At 37.8% G+C, this 26006-nt stretch overlaps 2 protein-coding genes across 3 annotated transcripts; one reads left to right on the plus strand and one right to left on the minus strand.

Annotated features, from left to right (window-relative positions):
- Positions 1-769: 769 nt before the first annotated feature.
- On the minus strand, positions 770-13122 carry cers1 (ceramide synthase 1). Its single transcript, XM_055216913.2, has 7 exons — positions 11899-13122; positions 7829-7988; positions 6501-6681; positions 6244-6405; positions 5970-6117; positions 4476-4600; positions 770-4108 (listed from the first exon to the last, which is right to left on the minus strand). The coding sequence occupies exons 1-7, from the start codon at positions 12136-12138 to the stop codon at positions 4069-4071; spliced, it is 1056 nt and encodes a 351-aa protein (XP_055072888.1). The 5' UTR covers positions 12139-13122; the 3' UTR covers positions 770-4068.
- Positions 13123-14631: 1509 nt separating this feature from the next.
- Positions 14632-25464, plus strand: tnfaip8l1 (tumor necrosis factor, alpha-induced protein 8-like 1). Of its 2 annotated transcripts, XM_055218302.2 has the most exons (3): positions 14632-14749; positions 14895-15346; positions 24509-25464. In XM_055218302.2, the coding sequence occupies exon 3, from the start codon at positions 24514-24516 to the stop codon at positions 25072-25074; it is 561 nt and encodes a 186-aa protein (XP_055074277.1). In that variant the 5' UTR covers positions 14632-14749; positions 14895-15346; positions 24509-24513; the 3' UTR covers positions 25075-25464. The 2 variants fall into 2 exon arrangements, with proteins under 2 accessions (XP_055074277.1, XP_055074276.1); XM_055218301.2 differs by lacking the exons at positions 14632-14749; positions 14895-15346 and adding an exon at positions 20946-21102.
- The last annotated feature ends 542 nt before the right edge of the window (positions 25465-26006 follow it).

Below are 26006 nucleotides of genomic sequence, written 5' to 3' on the forward strand. Positions count from 1 at the left end.
CTTGATTATTTAGTTTGAAAATGAAATTTGATTTTCATGCCAAGTGTTTTTTTATCACTACACCATCACTAGCATTTCCAGTCTTCCCAGTTTCAACATGCCTCAGTGTCCTTGCATCTTTAGGATCTTTAATCAGTCACGAAGCCATTTGAATCATAAGCTAATACTGGACGAAAACTCTTCAGCGCTTCTTTACAGCATCATCAGCCGTCTGCTTGCGTTATTGGACTCTTCAGCAGTGTTTTCTGAAAGCTCATGATTTCAGCAGTGGGTTTTCTTCACTGGCAGCTAATATACAAGGTGGGCCAAACCTTTGCCTCTTTTTGAGTCGAAGTCTGTTGACCCTAAAGGCGACGACTCAATCTTTGCCATGCTCGCTCTAGTCTCTGGAGCAAGTATTATATATATATATCATGTGATTTTTTTTTTGGCATTTTATAATTTTTGTTTCAATTAAGTTGATCTCGAAGGTCGGAAGGTGAATATTCAAATAATGTCTGTGATCTGTACCCAAAATCAATCGTTTTTCTTTTTTTATATGCTGATTTCTGTGCAGCTTTGACCTTTAAAGCCAAGTTTTGCTTTCGGGATTTGTTAGGAAGCTGTACGGTACAATTTACTGTTATTTATGGAAGCTGATGAGCTTCGACTTTGCACTGATTTCAAATATTTTGATTTCACTTCACAAACCCAGGTGTACAGAGTTGATTCTTAAGAGAGAAGGACGAAGTCAATAAAAGGCATTTGTTGGAATAAACATCGCACAGGGTTTTCTTTTCAACCTATTTTATTTGAATGGAAAAACAGCTTCTAGTTCAATTGGAATAAGACAAATTATTCCTTTACAAAACCGATCAGACCTGACACGCGTTCGGCATCAGACAAAATCAAAGAAAACAAATCGTTAAATGGTCCAAGATTTAAATAAAACAAGCATCTAATAACTTTGTTCATGGTGATTTGTAGAAATCCCCAGTTATTACTTCTTTTATACAATAGAAATAATAGTACGAAATTACAGTGCATTTTAAATAGCATTGGAATAAGCCCAGATTTATAACCGTATACCCAAAGCAATTTCTCTGGACACTTCAGACCCCAAGTTACTTTGTCATAACACTCACCAATGGTTTCATTTTTGGCACGTTCCTAGACCGTTAACACATTGTTAAAGAATATCTCAATAACAAAATTGTTTCAATTATAGTGCATTTGCTGCAAGGAATTTTGGTTGATTAACCCATAACCGGGTCAAATACGGACAAACCCAAGCATTGGGTTATAAACACACCTATGTTGGGTTGTTGTTACCTAACCATGGATTAAAAAAACTCACCATAGGGGTATTTATAACCCAACTGTTGGGTTTGTCCATGTTTGACCCAACCATGTGTTAAAACTAGGGATGCACCGATATATCGGCCTATAATCGCTATCGGCAGATTTAAAAAAAATTCCCCTAGCAAACGTTGTCTGATTGTTTAAAAACAGCCCATGCCAGGATATAACCTTCCCTGATCAATCTAAAGGGGCAGAAAAACACATCAGAACATCCCCATCAGCTGCTTTCAGATGGAGCGGCATTTACTACACAAAGCCGTAGTTCACTGACAAGCTGGCCCATATCGCATACATATCGCAGATGATACGTCCCCGATTATTAACGTAAAGTTGCCCCGATTGTAATCGGTATCGGCAGATTTTTTTATAAATCCCCTAGCGGACATTGTCTGATTGTTTAAAAACAGCCGATGCCAGGATATAATCTTCCCTGATCAATCTAAAGGGGCAGAAAAACACAGCTGCTTTCAGATGGAGCAACATTTATTACACAAAGTCCACTAACAGCTGGGCCATATCGCATACATATCGCAGGCGATGCGTCTGCGATAATTAATGTGAAATTGCCCCGATTGTAAGTACATTACAGCTTTGTGTAGTAAATGCCGCTCCATCCGTGAGCAGCTAATGGAAATTTACTACTAATCACGAAACTGGCTTTACTGACGAGATGCGCAATGACAATAACATGCAAATTTTCGCCCATCGCAAATTTTGTCACAATAGTGGGGTTTCCATCCAAACGTGAAGCAAATCTTTCAAAATTTGCAAAAAAAGAAATGCTAATTAGTTGCGTTTTCATCAAGTTGTTCGAGCGGATGGAAGATGGAAACAAATAAAACAAGGCACATTTTCTATAGAATATGGAGATAGGACTGCATTTAGTTATGATTGGGCTAGTTTTAAATTTACTAGCAGTGCAGCTTGTAATTGCCGAATTGAATGCTGTGCACAGAAGAAGGAATGGCGCATTTTTGATGCAGGCACTAGCAGCAAGGGCATTGCGATGATGTCAAGGCCCATATATGGAAAAGACAACAACAGCGGAAATGGCTAGAAGGTCAATCTCATGGGTTTAATGTGCGCTACTTCAGAATTTATTCGGCAAATACATCCCCTCTTATTCGCGTTTTAGGTTTTTTTCAAAACCAAACTCAAGTGAGCGTAAAAACTTATTTGCAAATTAAGTGATTTTTATTCGAAACTTGCATTTCCGTCATTTGTTTCTTATACGATACTTCAAAATGCACATAAAATCGGGCAAATAGAAACCGAGCTATTACAGATTTAGATTTTGTACGATCTGCACTTTTAGGATTTCACAACATGATAATTTAAAACAAGCATCGTATGTCTGTATCGGTGCATCCCTTTAGCGTGTAGGATTTAAAAACAAAAGGGTTAACCATCCAGCCCACGACTGCATTACCGGTAAGTTGTTTTCCAGTGATTTGACAAAAGTAAGAAGAATCCAGACCTGAGATAAGCTGTCTACACTCGTTCAACAGTACCACCGTAGACAACTGCTTAAATTAACATAAACAAGGCTTTCGTTAAAACAGCCGTGATTTACAATGCCTAATGCTTAAACCCCCAAACAAAACAAAACTGTCAAGCTGGCCTACAGTATGGAAGACATGATCACAACAGATGGATTCATTTGATACAGCAGGCGAATCAACACTTCAAGTACACAATGCAAATGTTTCGGAGTGATCAATAAGGGTTAACAGACAATATTAGTATCATTTGTTTTTGTAGTAGGTTAGTACTCTCATGTCATGCAGTCCTGAATACAGCATTTGCATAAATACTTCAGATTGAATTCATTTGTGTAAAAAAAGCAGAATCCATTTTTGCGATCAACAAAGTTCTCAATGCGACTTAAATTACAAGGCGAACGATTTTCTCTTTTTCGTTCAGGAATTCAGTAGCTAGCAAACTCAAAACAGATTATTATGACAAAAACAGACAGGTTTTCTACAGAAGGAATGCAAGAGTGTTTTTTCGGTTACTGTAATCCACACGTAAAAAATTATTCCCTTTAAATCGCGTACATTCAAACACAATAATACTGTAAAAATGCAGGTTTGATTGAGAGGGCGGTTGTAACCTGCATGCGGTAACTTGTGGATTATCATACGACCCTGCTAAACTACGGTCCAGTATTCATTATAACAGGGTACAAACCAAACCCTTCCCTTTATACCTGGAATTAAAATAAATACATAAAAACACATACGCTGGTCCCAGGTGAAGACCACAAAACCTGGATATTTTCAGTCTCTAAGAAGTGAAAATATGGAAATGTTACTGTTGGATATCTTGGTTTCTAACAAACTAAAGATGACAGATTGTTTAACTTGAAGCTGAAGTGTGTCTCATATTTTAATATTGTAATATTTCAGATCAACATGCATTGATTGTACCATTTCGACATTGGCTCTACCAATGGAGCGGGACTATATCTGTTCGCAATTGTGTTTATGGATGCTACTGCCTAAGAAATTACACACTTCAGCTTTACACATTGTCAAAGCAATATATAACACAAAAAACACCAACCAAATAACATTCACAGTGCTATTACAATTAAAATAACATTGATTAAAATAAAGAAACGTCTTGGTTCTCTGCGTTCGAGCACCTTTAAGGTCAAAATCAAGTTAGGTTGCGTGAGTTTCTTGTGTTTACCATTCACTGCCTGCAGGTGGCAGCACTGAGACGTTATTGATGTTTCTTGGAGATGCCGTTTTTCACTTGTTTCCTAGATGGGAGGGACGGATGTTAATAACAAACTACAGACACAGTCAGGCCAGAAGATCACAAGTCACATGACGATCTGATATCACTTCAAGGTTACAAAGATAAGGACATCTACAAAACAGCACTTTAATCACATCTTGCCATTTCACAGGTGAGGCTCAAGTGCCTCCCCACAATCATTATTGTTCTTAGTTGGTGTCACTGTAACCTTGAAGTTATGCGTATGAGAGGTTATTATAGCCAAAGCTCTGCAGAAACGACACGTGCTCAGATAAGTCAAGTACAACATGCACGACCCAACCACTTCCCTAAACTGCGCTCGCTTTCTATTCAAGCCTAACCACAGTCTAAAACTAGTTTTCACATACCCATCAACAGATGTCTGATCTTCTGCAGACCCTCTTTCTTGTTTCTCATCCTCCTCGTACTCCCGGACGTCATTCACTTCCTTCATCTGACCCGTGATGACCTTCACCACGAACAGAATGATGAACTGCAAACAGAAACAAACACATTTCTTGGTGCCTGACCTGTTACAGACACACATTTCAGGTTCACAACCTGATTCAATGTGATGTTTGTGGTTTGGTGGTTGAAGATTCACACAGTGCAAAGGTACCTTAACACGGCTGCCGTACGAAAGCTAAACAATTTTGTTAGTCTTTCATAGCTCAGGAGATTTGATGGGGCAGTACCCTTTCAAAAAGTACACCTTGGCATATTGGTACCTAAATGGTGCACGTAAGGACCTCTTTGTCCAAGTGACTCCTTTTGTACCTTTTCTTCTGCTGGTGTAGAAAGGTTTGCTACATTGGGATAGGATTTTGGTGGGCTAACATTAAAAAATTCCCAATCAGATAAGGCTGCTAGACACCCTTTACACCCTAAACTCATTTATTGCTATACACTATACAAATAAGTTCCTCAAAGTGAAGAAAGGTCGGACCACGATCTGTGGGACCTTCTTACATCAATAACCCTGGAACAGGAAAGCCTCCTTGTCCGAAAGGGATAAAAGTATCCTTTCCCCAGACATTCGTTGTTCTGGGTCACCCCTCGAGAGTGCACCATGTTCTGAGTTTTCAGCTTTGTGCTAGGAGACCATAACAGATCAACCGTTCTCAATCGTCCCCAGACACTAAAAGATCGCCTATCAGTCTGAGCTCAGAGACTAAACGGATCACACCACGTTACAAGGTCCTCGTCCAGAAAGTCGTCGTCAGCAACAAGGATAAGCTCAGGAGAGCAAACCTTCACTTCAAGGGACCTTCACCTGCGTGTTCCAGATTGCAAGGACCCCACAGCGCTGCTGAACGGAATTGGACTCCCTACTCGCGCTCCTTGCTGTCATGGTTAGATGTAAACAACACTGCGTATGATCAAAGTCTTTTTAAAGAATTTGCGTCATGGCGCTGCAATGTTTGCAATGCCTCGAGGTCAACACTTGTGTAAAGTCCCTCACCACAGAGGATGTCATTCTTTAATGGTTGATTGTTGGCTCATTTGGAGCGTCCCATTGACCATTGCAATCTTCTCTGTTGTAGCAGTGACCCATCTTGTTAATATTAAATATTTTTCGATCTCTTAACTCTCTTGAACATTTAGTTTCGCTTCATTAGTCATATGAATTCCTTTACTGATAATGGATGGGCTTTAAACATGTGGCCACTAAACTGAGTAAATTATGGGCAAATGTCCTTTCAGGAATGACATAACTGATCTAGTCTGACTAAGTAGAAACCGTTATGGTTTTTATTATTCAACCTTTCATTTTTTTGCTTTGGTTAAGGGCTTTGATCTCTGCAGGATCTCCGACCACTAACCCCTTCACCACTGTGTGTTTGAAAACCAAGTCCTCTCACCAGGAACCAGTAGATGTTCATGAGGAGCAGGAGAAACAGCAGGGTGTTGAAGAAGAAGTAGAATGGGATGTTGGGAACTGTCTGGATGCTGGTGACACACGATGCCCACATCACTTTCAGAGGGAACCAGTACAAGCGAAACCAAAACCTACAGAGGATTGAAAACCCAAAGGGGGGTTAAGATAAATAGAAACTATTGTTAGATAAGGGTAAAACCCAATGGAAAGTTTTAAAAATGATTGGAGTAACGACGTGTGTGAACTGTGAACCTCACCAGGTGATGCTAAAGCTAACTACACCTATGTTGGACAGGATGTCATTGATAAGATGCTCTTTCCCGCCCCGGGTTTTGAAGTAGACGTTGACTTTGGTGAACTCCAACTGTATATCATTGATATCGTGCAGAAAGAGAACCAGAATGCCAATGTTGTGATATCTGAGGAAACATTCAGACACAACACATTTAGCATCACATCAGGGATTGAATCTCTAACATTTGCACTGCTAACGTAATGCCGCAGGATGTCTGACCTGAAGGCATAGGAGAAGGTGATCAACGCCATCGTGATAAAGTGATGGACCACCATGACCAACGAGTCCTTCCTCCATGCGTCCATGTAGATGGTGGCATATATGGAGTGGCCGTAGAAGCTACCCTGGACCAGGTAAGCTATGGCGATGTCCACAGGGACGTCCATCCCGCTTCTCCAGCCTGAACAGAGAGAAATGACACAACCAGTGAACTTCTCATCTAAATACAGAACCTGACCTTCTGCTTAATATAACACAGCAACTGTCCCCTTTTTCCTGAATACATTAACAATCACAAAGTGCCTCCAAAAAAAATATTTGGACATCTTGGTCACCCTTAAACATGTAAAACTTTGTTAGGAGTGGTATGTTGTGATATTAGTGTAACACAAATCATTTGATCTGTGACTAAACCTGGCTGTGTGACCTGATTTCACCTTTACACCAGATGCACTAGGGTCACTGTTAAAACTGGGTTAGGCCTATGAAACGTCTTTGCATCATTTGTTTGCAGGTGATGCTTTGCCTAAACTTTTGTTATCTTATGCAACGTTGTTCAGACATTCTTAGTTGGGATTTGAATGTCTCAATGCTTCTTAAAGGGATAGTTCACCCAAAAATGAAAATTCTGTCTTTACTCATCCTCACGTTGTTCTAAACCTGTATGAGTTTGTTTGTTCTGTAGAATACACAAGAATATATTTTGATACATTTTGGTAAGCGCAAAGTTGACAGCACATATTCCATAGTATTTGTTTATCATATTATGGAAGTCGATGGGTACCGTTAATTGTGTGCTTACCATAATTTATCAAAATGTCGTCTTTTGTATTCAACAGAATAAAGAAACTCATACAGGTTTACAACAACAAGAGGGTGAGTAAATGATGACAGAATTTAAATTTTTGAGGCTGGTGTCCTTTATATATAAAGATTACGAAATTTTCAAAATACCCAATATTTTTTTAATAATGTATCTGTTTAACATAAATCCCTGCTGATAAACAATAGAGCCATGTTTAAAACCATCAGAGAAATTCTAATGGATTTAATGGTTATAATGGGAATTGTACTGGTTTTAATGGTTCTACTGGTGTGATGTTATCTGGTGGATGGTAACCAATGTAAAATTCACTACTTGAAGAATTCTCAATTATAATTTCTTTGATGGTTTTAAGCAGGGGTGTGTTTATACAGTTTGAATCCTAAAGCAAAAATTGCATGTACGTCATTGAGAGTTAATTTATTATTCAGATCTGATACGATTTAACAAAATTATATTGAAAAACTAGTTTTTTGACATGCATCAGCTAAGCTATGAGTCTTACCGTAAAATACAGAGGGAGGATTTTGAAAGAAAGAGTAGCTTGTGAAAAAAAGCAGATAAGTGCTGTATGACCACGACATTGAGTAGAAGACCAGCTTCCACGCGCTCTCCGGCATCTTCAAAACATCTCTGGGCTGAACGTGACACCATCGTGCAAAAGGCTGTTGGACGACAAGAAAATAAATGTGTCTTTAGCTACACTTTTGGCTTTTGTATGATCAATTGCTCTTAATTTTCTGAGGTCTGAAGTTGATTGGACATTGGTTCTCTCTCTCAGATAACATGTGTGGACACCAAAGCCGAACGTCGCTGTAACAGAAGATGCGATTAAAGTCTTAATCATTTATCTCCTCACGAGTACCATTTTCACTCGGTCACTTGATCTCCACTCGCCTTTATGTTCTCTCTTTGTCTGTGGTGGGTTTCATTTACAAGCTCTGGCAATGAATTATATGTATTTCAAATAACTTCTGACTGTTTCTTGAAAGCAGCGTGTGTATATTCAGGCATTCAATACAGGGGGTTGGAGGCCACGGTCAGGTTTCTCTGTTTACATCAAGATGAAATCCCACAGCAGGCCCGATCTCTGATTGGCCGATATTACAGCCGGCAGGAAATCAAGCCTGTCCATTGGCCCTACGCCTCCACCCGCCAGGTTTATTTATAGAGGCCAACTTTCACCAAATTGCCCAGCTCCACCCCCATTCCTCAATCGTCACATCTTGATCTGCCAGGCACAACTTGAGTCTATCACAGCTGTTCGGTATCCACAACAGATGAACAGCAGGCTGAGGCATAGGGTGAACTGAACCCGAATCGTATTTTATACAGGAGTGGACCTTTCTGCAACGCATGCGGTTTGCTTGGCAATCGTTCAAGGATCACATGCTTTTGCTAAATAAATAAAAGGCAAATGACACTAAAAAAGCCACTATGCAAAAGAACAGGCGCGTCTCCAACCCAAACGGCTTTCAATCACGATTGTGTCTGCAGGGATTTTCCACACAGTTTGAAATTCGCCGTTTGGATCTGCGTGTTTTCACAAGGGCAACAATCATTTTTATGATTCAACTGAGGAAGATCATGTCAAAGATAAGAAATTATGGAAGTTAAACGTTGGTCCTACATATCTGATCATTAGATTATGATTATATTCAAGCCCCTTTCAAGCTATGCCAACGATTTCCCACATTTCCTGAAGCTGTGATTGCTCCTGTAAAAATGAGTTTGTTTTCTGTCGTCTCATGATAAAGATGAAGTATCAGTTCAGAGCAGAAGAAACAGGGTGGCACAGGAAGGAAGGAAGCACATGGTAATTTGAAGATGCCCGCGTACAGGCATGCAACTTCCACTTAAACATCAAGAAACTTCAACATCGGTGATTGTGCGACTCATCAGGTCTATGGGTCAATAAATGGACCTGAACAATGAACATTAAGACGTGACTGGCGTCAGTAAACAGGTGAACATGCAACTGCTTAACTTCATAGTTCGTACTTTACAATCGTTTATCTATTAATTCTTTAGCTAGCAATACTACTCTTGTCCTCTCAGACCCATCAAACACATCTGATCATAATTTAATCCTCTCCACTAAATAAAGCGCTCTTGGTATGAAACATCATTTCTTATCTAAACTTGAAGATAAATCCACCTGCCACTATGTTCATCTACTCTACTGTATGTCAGCACGTGCTGAGAATCTAAAGCGGGTAACTGTGTGTCATACTTTAGATACATTATCTGATACGCTAACCTCTGTCTAAGGGTTCAAAGGTTGAGCGAATCACATAATGTTATTGGTTGGTTGGTCATCAGGCAAAGTTCATGATAGTGAAGACTTTTGCCAGAACACTTTGTTGTTAGGATGGTGCCAAAAATTGAATGCTTGCTGATCGGTAAACAAACAAAAAACGAACTGAATTAAAAGGTCAATCAGTTTATGTCCATTTTTAACCTATGATTTGGTTTTAATAGAAATATTCTTCACAACAAAAAAACTATAAACTGTAGTGATTAAATATATTTACCAAATATGGTAATCATTATAAAAATTAGTTAGAGATCATTGGACATGTTAGTATTTTGGAAGCTTGTCTGAAATCAGTTTCACATACATGTATGATGAAAATGAGTCAACAACTATTAAATTTAGTCATAAACAAATAAAACTTAATGCACTATTAACACTAAACGTATTTAGAGAACATATGATTTATTGAGTTACTAAAATGCAGTTGGCTTATCAAAAATTATTTTTAATATTATAAAGAAAGAAAAGGTTTAAGAGTCAGAAAAATTGTCAAAAATCATCCCCCGCTGTCACTGGGGTGGTACCCTTTCAAATAAGTATACCTTTGCAGATAAAGAGGTCATATTAGTACATAAAATGTACATATTGTTACCAAAGAGTGCATATTAGTACCACAAGGGTACGTATTAGGACCTTTTTAAAAGGTACTGTCCCAGTGACAGCTTGGGACCTTATGACCAAATCCAAGAAATTTTTCAGAAAAATTAGATAATAATTGAAAGATTTCTCCTGCAACCTCGTATATGCTCTCAACTCTTGAGGAAAATTCTTGGATTTTTTTCCACACAGAGACCCGTACGGGCGGCATTATACTACGCTACAATCGCGTAAGTGAAAGTAGGCTTTAAAAATGAATGAACCTTATTAGCACTAAGAGCTGATTTCATAAATTGTTCATGAGGTTTAAAAAGCAGGCTGAGATATCAGGTTGTGTATCGCATGCTTGATTTCAGGACACAGTCCACATGACAATCTAAAATTGCAGACCATGTCAGAAATTATCTGCAAGACAACCTTGTGTTGTAATTCAAAGTGCAGTAAACTACATCGCTCTCTGTTAAACACAGCTTGATCCGGACTGATCCAGACTGGTCAGTGTACAGGTTTAGAGGGAATCTGGACAGCTAGTTAGCTTAATACCAGCAAGTTGATTTCGTTTTAATCTTGTGTTGCATGTAAATGACAAGGTCTTTCATCTTAAAGGTTGTTATTATTAGCCAAGATTGTTTGACTCAGGCCTGATGGATTGATAAGAGCCTAATGGTTCTTTATCTCGTAGTTGTGAAACCCTTGCACATGTTTATCACAGCTTCTTGCAATTTGCAGCCCTGCAATTTGCAGCCCTGCAACTTGTAGCCGAGTCTCTGACTCAAGGTTTACGGGACAGATCTTACTCACGCCACATACTTCCGTATAAACATCAAGCCAGATGCCCGGGTTTCTCAACATGCCAGCGACATCCTGGCACTCGACGCAAGGCTTCGTAAATCATTTAACGTTTTGGTGGTAATAAGATTTAATGCGCTGAGCCAGCAAACATCAGGCCTGAGCTGTCAACACACACAATGTATGTTTCAACCCCACGTTTTAAAACAGGAAGTGAAATGTTTGACACAGCGAAGCAGGCTAAAAAAGTAGCAGCGGGCTTATTGCGTGAGGACATCAGATGAGTTGTACCAAATACATAGCAATTAAAGTAACATCTGGTAATTCCTGATGGGTGAAGTGGCCTATGGTATTTGCATAGGCTAGGCACAGGCCCTGTATGTAAAATGATGTGAAGAGCAAAAGCCATGCAAAGCAGGACATGGTTACTTCGCAGGCGAGGCCCACAGGAATCTCAAAGGCCTTTTAATATTAACCAAACCCAGACATACAGCGAAATATTTGCTTGAAATGCAAAGCCAATAGGCCACAGGACACATTTCCACTTCTGAAAGTGATGCATGAAGCTTTAAAACTTAGGTGTGAAAATGTGCATAGAAACAGTACCGCAAGGTTTGAATAAGTTACCAAATCTTTCTCGTCTACATGCCTAAATGAGCCATAACATACAAATAGTGCGATGCAATGCATCATTACAAATATTCCTTGAGCGTGGACCGTCTTTTCCTGACAGTAGAGAAAAAAACATTAAACCCTAACCCTGTTAATGGAATGCACTTAAACAGAATTGATATGTATTGTATTACTGGTTGTACAGAACCCATTACACCACCATACATAAAACCAACCCATATTACAAGTTCTGTGATTACCTGAAAGACAAAGGTGGTCAGCCCCTTTCGCATCTGCGTCCACATGACCATGCACGCGAAGAACAAGAAGATCTCCTTGCAGGTGATGTGTGCATGGTCCAGCAAGGTTCTTGTGGACATCTCCAGCCCGCAATCTTTACAGTCTCTGAAGGCACTGGACACAACTGTACATGCTCTGGTGACCAGCTCCAGATACCCTGGCATGACCTCCATGCCATTGTTGGAGGGTCCATCATCCATGTTATTTCTATGCGGTGTGCTAGACGCGATACACTAATGATGTCAGCCACTTAGGGGGCTTAAATAGCAATGGAAATACACAAGAGATGTGTGCCAAGCAGCTGTAAACTTGGAAGCTGTAAGCTGATTATTGGCTTTCAAGTATCCTGTCTATCCTGTTTTTAGGGGAAAACTAATAAACTATCACTACTAATGTTCAAATTAACCTAAACAAACAGGTGGCGACCTTAACACAAAATAGGATGAAGAAAAGAATAAAAATGTGTTGAAGGTTTTCTACCGCCACCTGCTTCGATAGGAAATTGCTGTATATTACACGTATTAATATTGACTATAAGATTTCCTTCACAGTCCGGTCAAAAGCATCCACTCATACCTAAATATATGAGTCAGCATGACTTAATAGGGTGCAACAGTTATTGTATTATAAATACAAGCAAATTACCATGACAAAATGCTCAGTGTGTCAAGTAAAACGCATATGTCTGTTCGCCTCTTATTCTGCGCATTGGATTTTCCACAGGTAATATTCTTGATGTATCAAAATGCGCGTCCTCATCCGGTTTACATAACATCGCCTCCCGGTTTCATCTCATGTCGAATAATCCCTCGATATGTCCACATGTATGTAGAGTATAAAAAACGAGTAAATGGGAAAAAAAGAGATTCAGAACATCATACGCACAAAAGCGCTCGGCGTGAGGAGGTCATATTCACAAAAGAACAGGTCTGTCCGCGACGCGCAAAAGCAAATAACGAGCGTTTTATCCGAAGCCGCGGCTCAGCCACGCCGTGAATAAGGTTGGTTAACAAAAAGCCGCTAGTGATGTCCACATCGCGAATGAGTCGGTTTTTGAGCCGGTTCCTTTGAGCGGTTCGCTCTCCGCGCTTTTCATGAGAATCGTTGAACGAATCGAATCGCCAGAATTAATCGACTCGCTAAATGAATCGGAACGCTCTGACTCAACCAGCGGCCCGTTATCTTAGACATTTAGACAGACTGGATGAGAGAGAGAGAGAAGCGGAACTAGTTTAAAGTGACAGTAGCATAGTAACTTGGTGAGCTGTCAAAAACTAATGTGTATTCACTGAAAAATCGTGACTCAAAAAGGGAAGGAAATTCTGAGGTTGGGTTTATTTTTAGGGGCTACGAACTGACATGTTAGTTGCTACCAACTTACATTTTTTTTTATACATTTTACTTAGGCATGAATTCTTCTGTTATCAATCTTATGTTAACAATAACATAATTTTGTACTATAATGAACTGTACTAATTATAACTAACTATAACTACTTTTATATACTGTAGTACATTACAGTAAAATTGTAGTATAATTATAGTAATTACTATATTTAAAGGGATAGTTCACCCAAAAATAAAAATTCTGTCATCGTTTTCTCATCCTAATGTTGATCTAAACCTGTATGAGTTAATTTTTTCTGATAAACACAAAATAAGATATTTTGATAAATGATGATATGCACACAGTTGACAGTAACCACTGAATTCCATCGTATTTGTTTTTCCTACTATGGAAGTCAATAGTTACAATCAGCTGTGTGCTTACGATCATTTATCAAAATATCTTTTTTGTGTGTTTATCAGAAAAAAAAATTATACAGGTTTATAACAACATGAGGACGAGTAAATGATGATTTTTAGAGTGAACTATCACTTTATGTATAATCCAACTTTAAATTTTTTGGTTCCCAAAACGTTCCCCTAAAGTTAGTTTTTGGTTCCCATAACGTTATTTTTAAGGTTTGTTTTCGGTTAGCCAGGAAAGTTTTCTATACGGAAATAGAACGTTATTTTTAGGTTATTTTAAACGTTTCTAACGTTATGGGAATGTTATTTTATTGTTACAAAAAATAACCATTAGAGAACGTTTTATAAAAGTTGTTTTTTAAAAAGAATCACCCTGCAACGTTATGGGAACGTTATTTTATGGTTGCAAAAATAAAACCTAAAAATAACGTTCCCAGAACGTTATTATTTGGTTTCCAAAAAAGTAACCAAAAACTAACGTTAGGGGAACTTTCTGTGTTTGCTGGGATGTTCTATAACCTGATAAACTGTAGTAGCTGTTGGCCTACCATACTTTACTATTTATTATAGTAACAATAATAATACACTAAAGCGTACAAAAATATTTCTGCTGATTTTAGCATTCTGTGTGTGACATAAAACTGGAACATATTTCATCCACTAGGTAGCGCCATCGGACTTAATATCCCATAATAATGAAGGGCGCGTGTCTATTAATTCGTGCTTGATTGTGACATATTATTAGCTTTAAAATAACATACATTGATAACCCAGATGAATATAAAAAAGCTAATAAAATAATTCATGGGAATTTAGAAATAATTTATTGTTTCAGTGTGAAACATTTCAGTGTGTGTGACCGCAGGTGTGTAAAGGTGTTTTGACGGTCTGGTTAATGTTTACTAAAAGAAACCGGATGTTTCTAAAAGTGCTGCATTCAAGAACGGAAAAACTGATCAAAACATCCGGTAGACTCTATATTAACTCTCTGTCCGACCACTGTATATTTATGGGCGATCATAAAAATACACAAATAAAATAGATCTACAACAAATCTCAGGTAAGCTACAATTACCTCAATGTATTTAAGTTAGATTATCTAACAAAAAACCTAAACGACACGTCTTCAAGGTCGACAGATGTTTTTGTTTATGGAAGATAAATCATGAAGTAACCAGAGTCAACAACTTTTCATTGTCCGACAGAATTTCCTCTGGGAAATTTTCGGCCTTGGAGTTTCACAAGGATAATGACGGGAAACCATACGGGGGACTGAACAGACGGACCACTCCGCTTTCCGATTGGTCCGTCGCGCGTTCGATCCCAAGCGTGATTGGCCGACCAGAACGTCACTCAGCCAGCGCTTAGCAGCCTCAAGTTTGAAACTTTTTGAAAAAGGTGGAGTCAAGTTACAAACTTTGGTAACCAAACGCGACAAGAGGGAGAAGAAAACGCTTGAATTATTTACACCGCACGCTCAGACCAAACATACACCGTGTGGACAAATTTTACAGGCCTTATACGACACTTTTAACATCTTTTTCATGAGCCTGTATGTGGATTTTGGAGTGTCAGGGTGTTTATAAAGTCTACATGGAGGTTTGAAGAACGCAACTTACGTTTTGGACGCCCAGTATCCGGTTCAAATAGGCGAGAGGTGAGTTCATAAGACTTATGCATGTTAAGCATGAAAGAGAATTTCTATTGACAAAATACTATAATGATCTATTATTAATTAATTGTATTATTCCATTATTAATAATATTATTCCTGTTCTATTTGTAATATTATCAGTCCTTTATTTCTGTATAAATGTCAACAGCTTGGCATAGATCCTCTACTCTTATTTGGTGTTTTATTGCTTTTCCCAGTATTATTTTCAATATTTTTATACCAGTCTTGTATCCATAATGTCTTGCTAATCTTGCTTTCATTGCATGAATATTAATCACAAAGTAATCACAAAATGTAAATCAGTGCAAAATTATCTAGATTAAAGTTATTAGCAATGCAAGTCCTGCATGAATTTAAAGAGCACTCATTTCATAGATCACATTGTTAATCGGTGTATTATTAAATATGTGAGGAATGAGAGTTACTGACCGGTAACTCATTGACAGAAACCAAGGATGTGACTGCAAAGTTCAGTTACACAGCAGCTTCAATTGTAACCAAGGAAACATTAACCGTTTCTGTGCTTTCGTCTGTCTGGGATATACGGATATGTTTACAGACCCAACATCTGCCTTATTGTAGCATGCACTTCAAAATTGTTTTTTAAAGGGATAGTTCACCAAAAAATGAAAATTGTGTCATTATTTACTCACTGTCAAATTTCTTTGTTCCGATATACACGAAGGAAGATGTTGAGGAATGTTTGTAACCAAACCGTTCATGAGCCCATTTTTTTTTTTACTATGTAAGTGAATGGGGCTTGAGATCGGCTTTCTCAATATCTTCCTTCGTGTTCATGAGAACAAAGAAATGTACGCATGTTTGTAACAACATGAGAGTGAGAAAATGACACAATTTTTATTTTTGGGTGAACTATCCCTTTAAAGGTGCAGTGTGTAAATTTTAGCGCCATCTAGTGGTGATGTTGTGAATTGCAACCAATGGCTCAGTTCACAGCTCACCCCTCGCTTTTGAAACGCATAGAGAATCTACGGTAGCTGTCACCGGACCAACATGTCATCGTCGGAGACAACTTAAAGCAGTTTGTCCGTTAAGGGCTTCTGTAGAAACATGGCGGCACAAAATGGCGACATCCACGTAAGGGGACCCTCATGTATGTAGATAAAAACATCTCATTCTAAGGTAATAAACACATAATGGTTTATTATAAAAGGTCTTTATAGATGTTTAAGCAGTAACAACATAAACAAGCGGCTGTCGTGGTCCGCACGTAAATTCCGGTAAACTCCGCTAAGAATAAATGGCAGCAAAGTTCTTTAAACGTAGTTTATTTATATAACAAGCAAACAACAAATAGATAAGAAACCAAAACATTTGTTATTTTCGATGAGACATTTGTTCAAGAGATCCGTTTAGCAACTAGTCAGACCATTAAAAAAACTGAAACCGGAAGTAAAGTTCAGATCCAGACGTGTTCTGTCAAGAGATCCTTCTAAAAATTACACACTGCACCTTTAAATGTTTTTTATTGACTATGATATGCAAATTCGGGATGCACAGATACAAAATGTCTATTGCGATACCAATATTAGAATACTACGTCTGCCAATACAGTTTTGCTTTCACTCAGTGTGTTTTCCACCCTTTTTTGATTGACAGCATATAATCTCTTTAAACAATCTGCCGATACCGGTTTTTGGCCATTATATTTGTACATCTCCAATGCTAATGAGTATTTGAACAAAGAATGAAAGTAAAGAGAAACCTTTCTGAAGTAAACAGTCTTCTCATCCAAGTGCTGTAGTTGGATCCAACTTTGTATATGTAGAACATGTGGTTGTAGTTAATGCCGATGAGGCCACGTTTAATGAAGGTGTATGGAGTCGGCGAATGGCCCACATCCATAGTTTGGTTGACTGATATGCACATACTGATAAAATCTATACCTTGAATGCAATATAAGCATCTGCCTAATGCATACATATAATATACACTATATTGCTCATATATCAGTCCATCATCAAACTTTAGATCGTGTGAAGGCTGTTATTGGCTCTTCAGTTATATTTATGGTAAATTTTGCTAATGCTTTCATATAAAGCGACTATATTTTTATCAGCATGTTTGTACCCTGGGAATCAAACTCGCAATGCTAACGCACGTTAAAGGAATTTATTAAGTATGCCATTTGAAGTGGCCAGTTTTTCACTTTTAAAGGGACACTTCGTCCATTTGCATAAAGCTTTGTATAGTTAGAACCCCAGTCATGTTTTTGAATGATCATGCATCATTTTCTCAGTTGCCGCTGAGACAGGAGAAATACAGATTTCAGTGTTGCACTTCCTTCTTTCAATGATGTAAAAATCATCATTTTGCATCATTGAAAGAAGGAAGTGCAATGTCTTTGTTGAGGGAGTGAGACTACAAACACCCCTTTTCTCTGTCAAATAGGCACCAAATTCGAAATGTATGTTACATTTCGACTACAAATATGACACACTCTCAATAAAGATTAATGTTTCTACGAGTGAAATGCTCCTTTAAGCTCGAATAAACCACACATTATCACTTATTTCCTTGCCTCATTTTCCTAATGAACATTACAGCCTTTGATCTTCACAAAAACACATTTATTCGTCCCAAACCCGTATTTCCAAATTGGCTCATGCATTATTAAACTATGCCACTATTTTGTGGAACTTGTGAATTATTCATAACACTTCTGTCTTCTGTATATCGGACCTGTGAAGTGTGCGTTTTAGGTATCATTGCGTTGAAGTCACGAATTCTCGCCGTCAGACAGCATTGCAAACCATATTCACTGGTGTGACACAAAGAGTCAGAGCTACTTCAGTTATATACTTCAGCCCCGGTAAATGAGTTGAACAAAGCCAGATGATAGAAACGTTGCTGTTGCGTAATTTTCAGTGCATACGTGAAATCAGCAGCAGCATTTATCTCGCCATACCCGCCGCCAGCTTCACATGTGAATGTGGACAGTGGCCCTTTTGTGAGCCGTGACTGCGTCAGGAAACGTCTGATGGTTGTTTCTCGTGCCCTTAAGGCACAATTTTAGGGAAAGTGAGGGAGTGTTTGGGTGTCGAGGAGGGTTTGAAATACCTGGAGAAAGATGTTTGCCTATTCATCTCTGTGCTTGCTAGCATTTGTAGATCTGAAAGGGAATTATGTGCTTGCTGCTATATTAGACTCGCTTCTAGAAATGCCATCGTTCTATATTAGGATTCCCTGTAGTAAACAAAAATCCAAGGAAAGTCCACTTGAGACTTAAAAGTACTTGCATAATATACATTTTAATTAAAATATCATATAATTACAATGTTTATGGCTTGCAACTACTTTTGAATGGCCATTAAGGGGATAGTTCATCCCATAATGAAAATTTGCCCATATTTTACCATCCTAGGTGTACATGACTTCCCCCCTTCAGCCAAACACAGTCAGAGCCACATAAAATGATATATTCGTGGCTTGTTTAAGCTTTATGATGGCATTGGATAGTGCCCCATTTAAACAGCTTTAAAAATAAAGGAATCCATTAATCAAAAACTAATCAATACAGTTAATAAATGTTTTCCAAAGTGAAGCAATGGGTTAGGAAACATTTATATTTCCTATATTTCACAAGAGACTTGAGGTAAGGCTGACTTTTGACCCAATGTTACAAAAACCCATCAGAAGACATTTAATACTTGTATGAATTAGTTTGTGATGGATGGATGGATGTGTGTTTCAGAGCTTTAAAAAAACGGGGCACTATCCAATGCCATTATAAAGCTAAAGTGAGCCAGGATATTATTTAATATAACTCTGACTGTGTTTGGCTGCTGAAATAATAGTCAGTTACATTAAATGATATTCTGTCTCTTTTAAGCTTTATAATGGCATTGGATAGTGCCCCATTTTTTAAAAGCTTCAAAAATAGTATCTATCCATCAAAAACGAACCCATACAGTTCTTAAATGTACTCCGATGCTATAATAAAACTTAAAAGAGACAGAATATAATTTAATGTACCTCTGACTTCATTATTTACAAAAACCAATCAAAATTTTTTTTAAATACTTTTATGATGTAGTTTTTGATGCATGGATGTGCGTTTCAGAGTTTTAAAAAATGGGGCACTATCCAATGCCATTATAAAGCTAAAGTGAGCCAGGATATTATTTAATATAACTCTGACTGTGTTTGGCTGCTGAAATAATAGTCAGTTACATTAAATGATATTCTGGCTCTTTTAAGCTTTATAATGGCATTAGATAGTGCCCCATTTTTTAAAAGCTCCAAAAATAGTATTCCTCCATCAAAAATGAATCCATACAGTTCTTAAATGTACTCTGATGCTATAATAAAACTTAAAAGAGACAGAATATAATTTAATGTACCTCTGACTTTTAACATTTAATACTTTTATGATATAGTTTTTGATGGATGGATGTCCGTTTTAGAGCTTTACAAAATGGGGCACTATCCAATACCATGATAAAGCAAAAGTGAGCCAGGATATTATTTAATATAACTCTGACTGTGTTTGGCTGCTGAAATAATAGTCAGTTACATTAAATGATATTTTGGCTCTTTTAAGCTTTATAATGGCATTAGATAGTGCCCCATTTTTAAAAAGCTCAAAAAATGGTATCCTTCCATCAAAAATGAATCCATGCAGTTATTAAATGTACTCCGATGCTATAATAAAACTTAAAAGAGACAGAATATAATTTAATGTACCTCTGACTTCATTATTTACAAAAACCAATCAAAAAATTTTTTTAATACTTTTATGATGTAGTTTTTGATGCATGGATGTGCGTTTCAGAGTTTTAAAAAATGGGGCACTATCCAATGCCATTATAAAGCTAAAGTGAGCCAGGATATTATTTAATATAACTCTGACTGTGTTTGGCTGCTGAAATAATAGTCAGTTACATTAAATGATATTCTGGCTCTTTTAAGCTTTATAATGGCATTAGATAGTGCCCCATTTTTTTAAGCTCTAAAAATAGTATCTATCCATTAAAAATGAATCCACACAGTTCTTAAATGTACTCCGAAGTGAAGCAATGGGTTAGGAAACGTTTATATTTCAGATTTACAAGAGACTTAAGGTCAGGTTGAATGCTGACCTCTAACCCAAGTTTACAAAAACCCATCAGAAGACATTTAAACTTGTATGAATTAGTTTTGGATGCATGGCTGTGCTTTTCAGAGCTTTAAAAATGGGACACTATCCAATGCCATCACAAAGCTAAAGAGAGCCATGATGTTATTTTTAACTCTGACTATGTTTGGCTGAAATAATAAAGTCAGTTACATTAAATAATATCCTTTATAATGGCATTGGATAGTGCCCCATTTTTTAAAAGCTCCAAAAGTGGTATCCGCCTATCAAAAACTAATCCACACAGTTATTAAATGTATTCTAGAAGATATCATTTATTAACTCCGACTGTGTTTGGCAGAAATAATAAAGTTATATACATTTAGAGTGGCAAATTTTTGGTGTGAACTAGTCCTTTAACTAAAAAAAATGCCCATAATGGTGGAATTCTGGCATTCGCCAGCAGGGGCAAACTGCTTTTTCAAACCAGCTGAACCTTGAACTTTGGGTGGGCGTGAGCTACAGGTGAAATCATTCACACCTGAAACAATCAGTTCAGATAGACAGGCTCCTCTGTATCTCATGCGTTCAGTCATGGTCCAATGATATCTTGCTTTCCAGTCCACACATCATGGAGAAAGTAACCTTATACCTCCAAGAAGGTGAGCGTAGGGCCTGCTTGATGCTTGGCAACTAAAAACCTCAGTCTCTTGTTACGGTTTCTTTTGTCATGTGGTAAATCAAACATGTTGCTGCTGGGATAGTTGCGTGTTTTTGTTGCCAGTTATGAAACTGCTGTGCTCACCAACAACATCTCAGCCTTCCGGTGTTAAATTATCTTTAATGTTGTGTTTTCTTTCCAGATCTTTAAAACTAACCACTAATGTGGTTAATGTTGGAAAGCCCAATGTTTCTTGGAAAGCATTCAAGCATTTTATTCGGCTTCAGTTGGCAAGGCAAACAGAAAGGACAGTTTTTACTTTTTTACGGTAGTGAGAGTTGAGCATAAAAATCTGTTTTCTCTGAGGTCAGGTTTTGCGTGACAGATTTAGTTTGTTGTCATTGTCATGAGGTTTTCCAGCAACATTGAATTTTTAAAGATTTTGTTTTAAATGTATTAGATTTTTGGTGGGAGAGTGTTTTTATTTCAAAAGCATTTTCCTCTGATCTTGGCAGATATAAATGTTAGATGTAGCAGGAGTTGTGTAATCCCTGTGAAACAACCGAAGATTTATATGATGAAAGCTGAGGATATTGTCTCATGAAGACTTTTATGTCAAACATACAGTTTTTTGAAAGGATTGTTTCCAGAAGGCACAGTTGGTATTGAATCACTTACTGATAATTTGGCAGATTTCATGAACAACGATTAGGGCTGTCACAGTTATGAAATTTGGCTGCCGATTAATTGTCTAAGAAATGATTACGATTTATTGCCTGTTTTAGGGCTTTGATGATTATGGCGATTAATTGTCTGTTTTATTGCTTTGACATTTAATTCTCATACATTTTTTCCTTTGTTTATAAAACAATTTTCACACATTGTTGTGATTATTTAAATTAAATATTTAGCAAGGTTTACCTAGCAGTAAATATTAATAAACATAAAACACATTTAAAAGTAATCTGATACGGTCTCGTTTATACAGGCGCTGCAGCTCCCCCTTGTGTTTTTTAAAGAGATGTACAATCATTGCGGTGATCTGAAATCATCGCAATGAGGTCAAACAATCGCGATGAGACTATTATATAATCATTGTGACAGCCCTAACAACAATTCATCATCATGAACCCAAATTTAAAGGAATAATCACATTCATAAAATGTTTTTGTCTTTCTTTTTTAAGTCAAAAAGAAATTAAGTTTTATTTTTTTATTTTTTAGAAAAACAGGATTTTTCTCCATATAGCGGACTTTAGTGGACCTCAACAGTTTACGGTTTCAAATTGCAGTTTCAATGCAGCTTCAAATGGCTCTAAACGATCTGAGGCTTATCTAGCAAAACGATTGTCATTTTCGGCAAGAAATGTTTTTATTTTTAAACCACAAACTCTTGTCTTGCAGTAGCCATGTGTTGCGTCGGCATGACCGTACGTATTACTAGTGCTGCCTCACGATTAGTCGCGACTAATCGTTTGCAGAATAAAAGTTTTTGTTTACATAATATATGTGTGTACTGTGTATAATAATTATATTTATATAAATACATATACATACATGTATAATTTTAAGAAAAAAAATATTTAAATAAATATTTATATTTACAGTATATATAATATAGATTATATATAAATAAAACGCGTATATACATAATCAAATGTTTCTTAATTTTATACGTGTGTGTGTGTGTGTGTGTGTGTGTGTGTGTTTATATTTATACATAATTATTATACACAGCACACACACATATTATGTAAAAAAAAACTTTTATTCTGCAAGCGATTAGTCGCGACTAATCGTGAGGCAGCACTACATATTACGCAATCGGTTCTAAAGGTCCTGCGTTACATATGTGAAACGCACAGTTGTGGACCATTTTAAACCACAACCTTTTCGTCTTGCGCTAGCCGTGTGACACGCCAGCGCAACCTTACGTATTACATAGTCGCATCAAAAAGTTCACGCACGACGTATACGAAACTACCGCTCCATTCTTTGCAAGTGTGTAGAAACAGAACCGCTTGGACGTTGCCGTATGTGATACTTGATACTTATAAATGTCTTTGTGTCAGTTTATTGTTAAAAAGTACATTATTTTATTGGTGAAAAATGACGATCGTTTCACTAGATTCATTTGAAGCTACTTCGAAACCACAAATCGTTGAGGTTATCTACTACAGTGGTTCTCAAACTGGAGTCCGGGGCCGCGAGATGGTGCCAGGGGGGCCCCAGTTTTATGACGTTTTATAAAATATATTCATTTATCATGAATTCTGTGTAATTAAACCTAAAAAAATAAGGCTACTAACCAACAGCACTACTTTGTATAACTTAATATGTTTTGTTTAATTAAAATGTTAAATTTTAGAACAGTTTTTGTCATAAATTTTCTTTGGGGGGGCCTCGAAGGAATGCACCGTATACAAGGGGGGCCGCACGCGGAAAAAGTTTGAGAACCACTGATCTACTATATGGAGAAAATTCCTGGAATGTTTTCCTCAAAAAACGTAATAAACATCTTGGATGATATGGGAATGAGTAAATTATAAAAAATGTTTTATAAAAGTGGTCTATTCCTTTAAACTACTCGGTTTCCAATTTTCCAAACAATTCTAGTTCGTTCTTATAATAGATCAGCTATTAAGAAAAAAACAAAAACTGTATGTATATTTCACCTGTATTTACGTTGATTAAAATCCTTTCAGACTGTAAACGCACAACTGTGCTTTGACTTCTTTGTCACAGTGCCGATTCAGTAGCCGGGCAGGAAACCCTATCAGAGTAGTTAAGTACCGACATCCGTCCGCACTGCTGGACGAAAACACATTCATGAACCACTAACCGAACGGCATAAATCATTGTGTTTCTGCGTATGTGTGACGTCGAGGCGATTCGGATGTATGGAACGAGTCTCCGGGGAGCGGTCGTTTTAAGAGGGGGGAAATTCTCCTGTCAGGATTGTGTGAGACTTAGGAAGCCCATTGTTATTGTTGGTCTTTACAGTGTAGTGTACTCACTGTGAGAGAGGAAATGTTGAGATGTCGCATATGGATGCCGACCTATTGTTTATTAACGTACACAATCGTGAATTGCCATAGAGTTGGTATGATGAAGTAGAAGAGACTTCCTAAAGCGCCACTATTTGAAGTCTTTTATTTTGAATCAGGCTTTGTTTTTTATTTTATGATCTTTCTGTAAAAAAGTTAGCTGTTTTTGCAGTCATGATATTCTTGTTTCGTTTAGCATCTTTTGACTTCCGATGGGAGTCATGCTTTCCATGTACGCCTCCAGATGATGAATTCAAGATAAACATCTGCTGTCCTAATTTGGGTTGCTTGGAAAAAAAGTACTTTCATGTTCATCTAGCTTAGTCACTCATAGATATCTTCGTTTCCGTCTCATCCGCAGGCATCATGGACTCGTTCAGCACCAAGAACATGGCTTTGCAGGCCCAGAAGAAACTCATGAGCAAAATGGCAACCAAGACGATGGCCAACCTCTTCATCGACGACACCAGCAGCGAGGTCCTCGACGAACTGTATCGGGTGACCAAAGAGTACACGCGCAACCGCAAGGAGGCTCAGAAGATCATCAAGAACCTCATCAAGATGGTGGTCAAGTTGGGCGTCCTCTACCGCAACGGCCAATTCAACAACGAGGAGCTGGCGCTAGTCGATCGATTCCGAAAGAAGGTGCACACTCTCGCCATGACCGCCGTCAGTTTTTACCAAATCGACTTTACTTTCGACCGACGCGTCATGAGCAATCTACTCAACGATTGCCGCGAACTGCTACACCAGGCCATCAACCGTCACCTGACCGCTAAATCTCACGGTCGCATCAACCACGTCTTCAATCATTTCTCCGACTGCGAATTCTTAGCGACGCTATACGGCCCTTCGGAAGTTTACCGCGCGCACCTGCAGAAGATCTGCGAGGGAGTCAACAAGATGTTGGATGATGGGAATCTTTGACCACTGCGTGTTCCTTTTTTATTTTTTACGACGTTATTTGAACTCTTTTTGTGTGTGTGGTCCTCCGGGTAAAAGAGATGAAGGTCTTATTTCTGACAACATTGTTGAACATTGTGAATGTAGGACATCTGTTTTGTTCTTCCAGTATAACTTTGGCTCTTGTATGTTTTTAGGATAAATTGAAGCCGTTTACACAAACCTTACTTCATCCAAAATTCTTGTCATTGGGTGTGGACCTCAAAAAGATTTGCAGCTCTTGCAATACAATAATAGTTTGTAGTGATCGATTTATGAAGTAGTTCATGTGACTCGATGCTTATGAAGTAACATCAGAACCCAAAGTTAATATCATTACATCATCGCTGATAAATCTGCACATTTATAAATGGAGTTTTGTTTCTTACGTATGAAATAACCATTTATGTCGGTTAATTATGTTCCTGTCATTGAACGCATGAGTCACATGGATTAGTTTTTGGCCTGAAGCTTCCTAATGATCCTTTTGTAATGAAATAACATATAATTTGGGAATAAATAATAAGTCAAAATTGTAATGAAACCCAATGCAGTTTTATAGGGCGAGGATTATATTCAAGATCAGCCCTCAGAGGAAATGAAGGGTCATTTACAAAACCCCTTTGATGAACACGACGCTGCAAAAACGAAATGCACTTGGGACCAAATAATTTCGTCTCTAAATTTAGGAAACAATCTCGCTTCATCGCTTCCTGAAACCCGAAAAAGCTTGAATTCTGCTGTGATTGGACAAAAGAGGAAGCTGATGTCGTCTGTGTGATTACAGAACTTGGTCGTGTAGTGGTCCACTTCTCCACCTCCCCCCACGCCGATGATGTCTTGACTTTGATGCAGTTCCTGATCGGGGAACAAAGAAGATGTGTGCTACCTTTCACCGCACTTTTATTTCCTGTTTT

This window comes from Misgurnus anguillicaudatus, chromosome 23, assembly GCF_027580225.2.
Source record: "Misgurnus anguillicaudatus chromosome 23, ASM2758022v2, whole genome shotgun sequence".
NCBI classification, from domain to species: domain Eukaryota; kingdom Metazoa; phylum Chordata; class Actinopteri; order Cypriniformes; family Cobitidae; genus Misgurnus; species Misgurnus anguillicaudatus.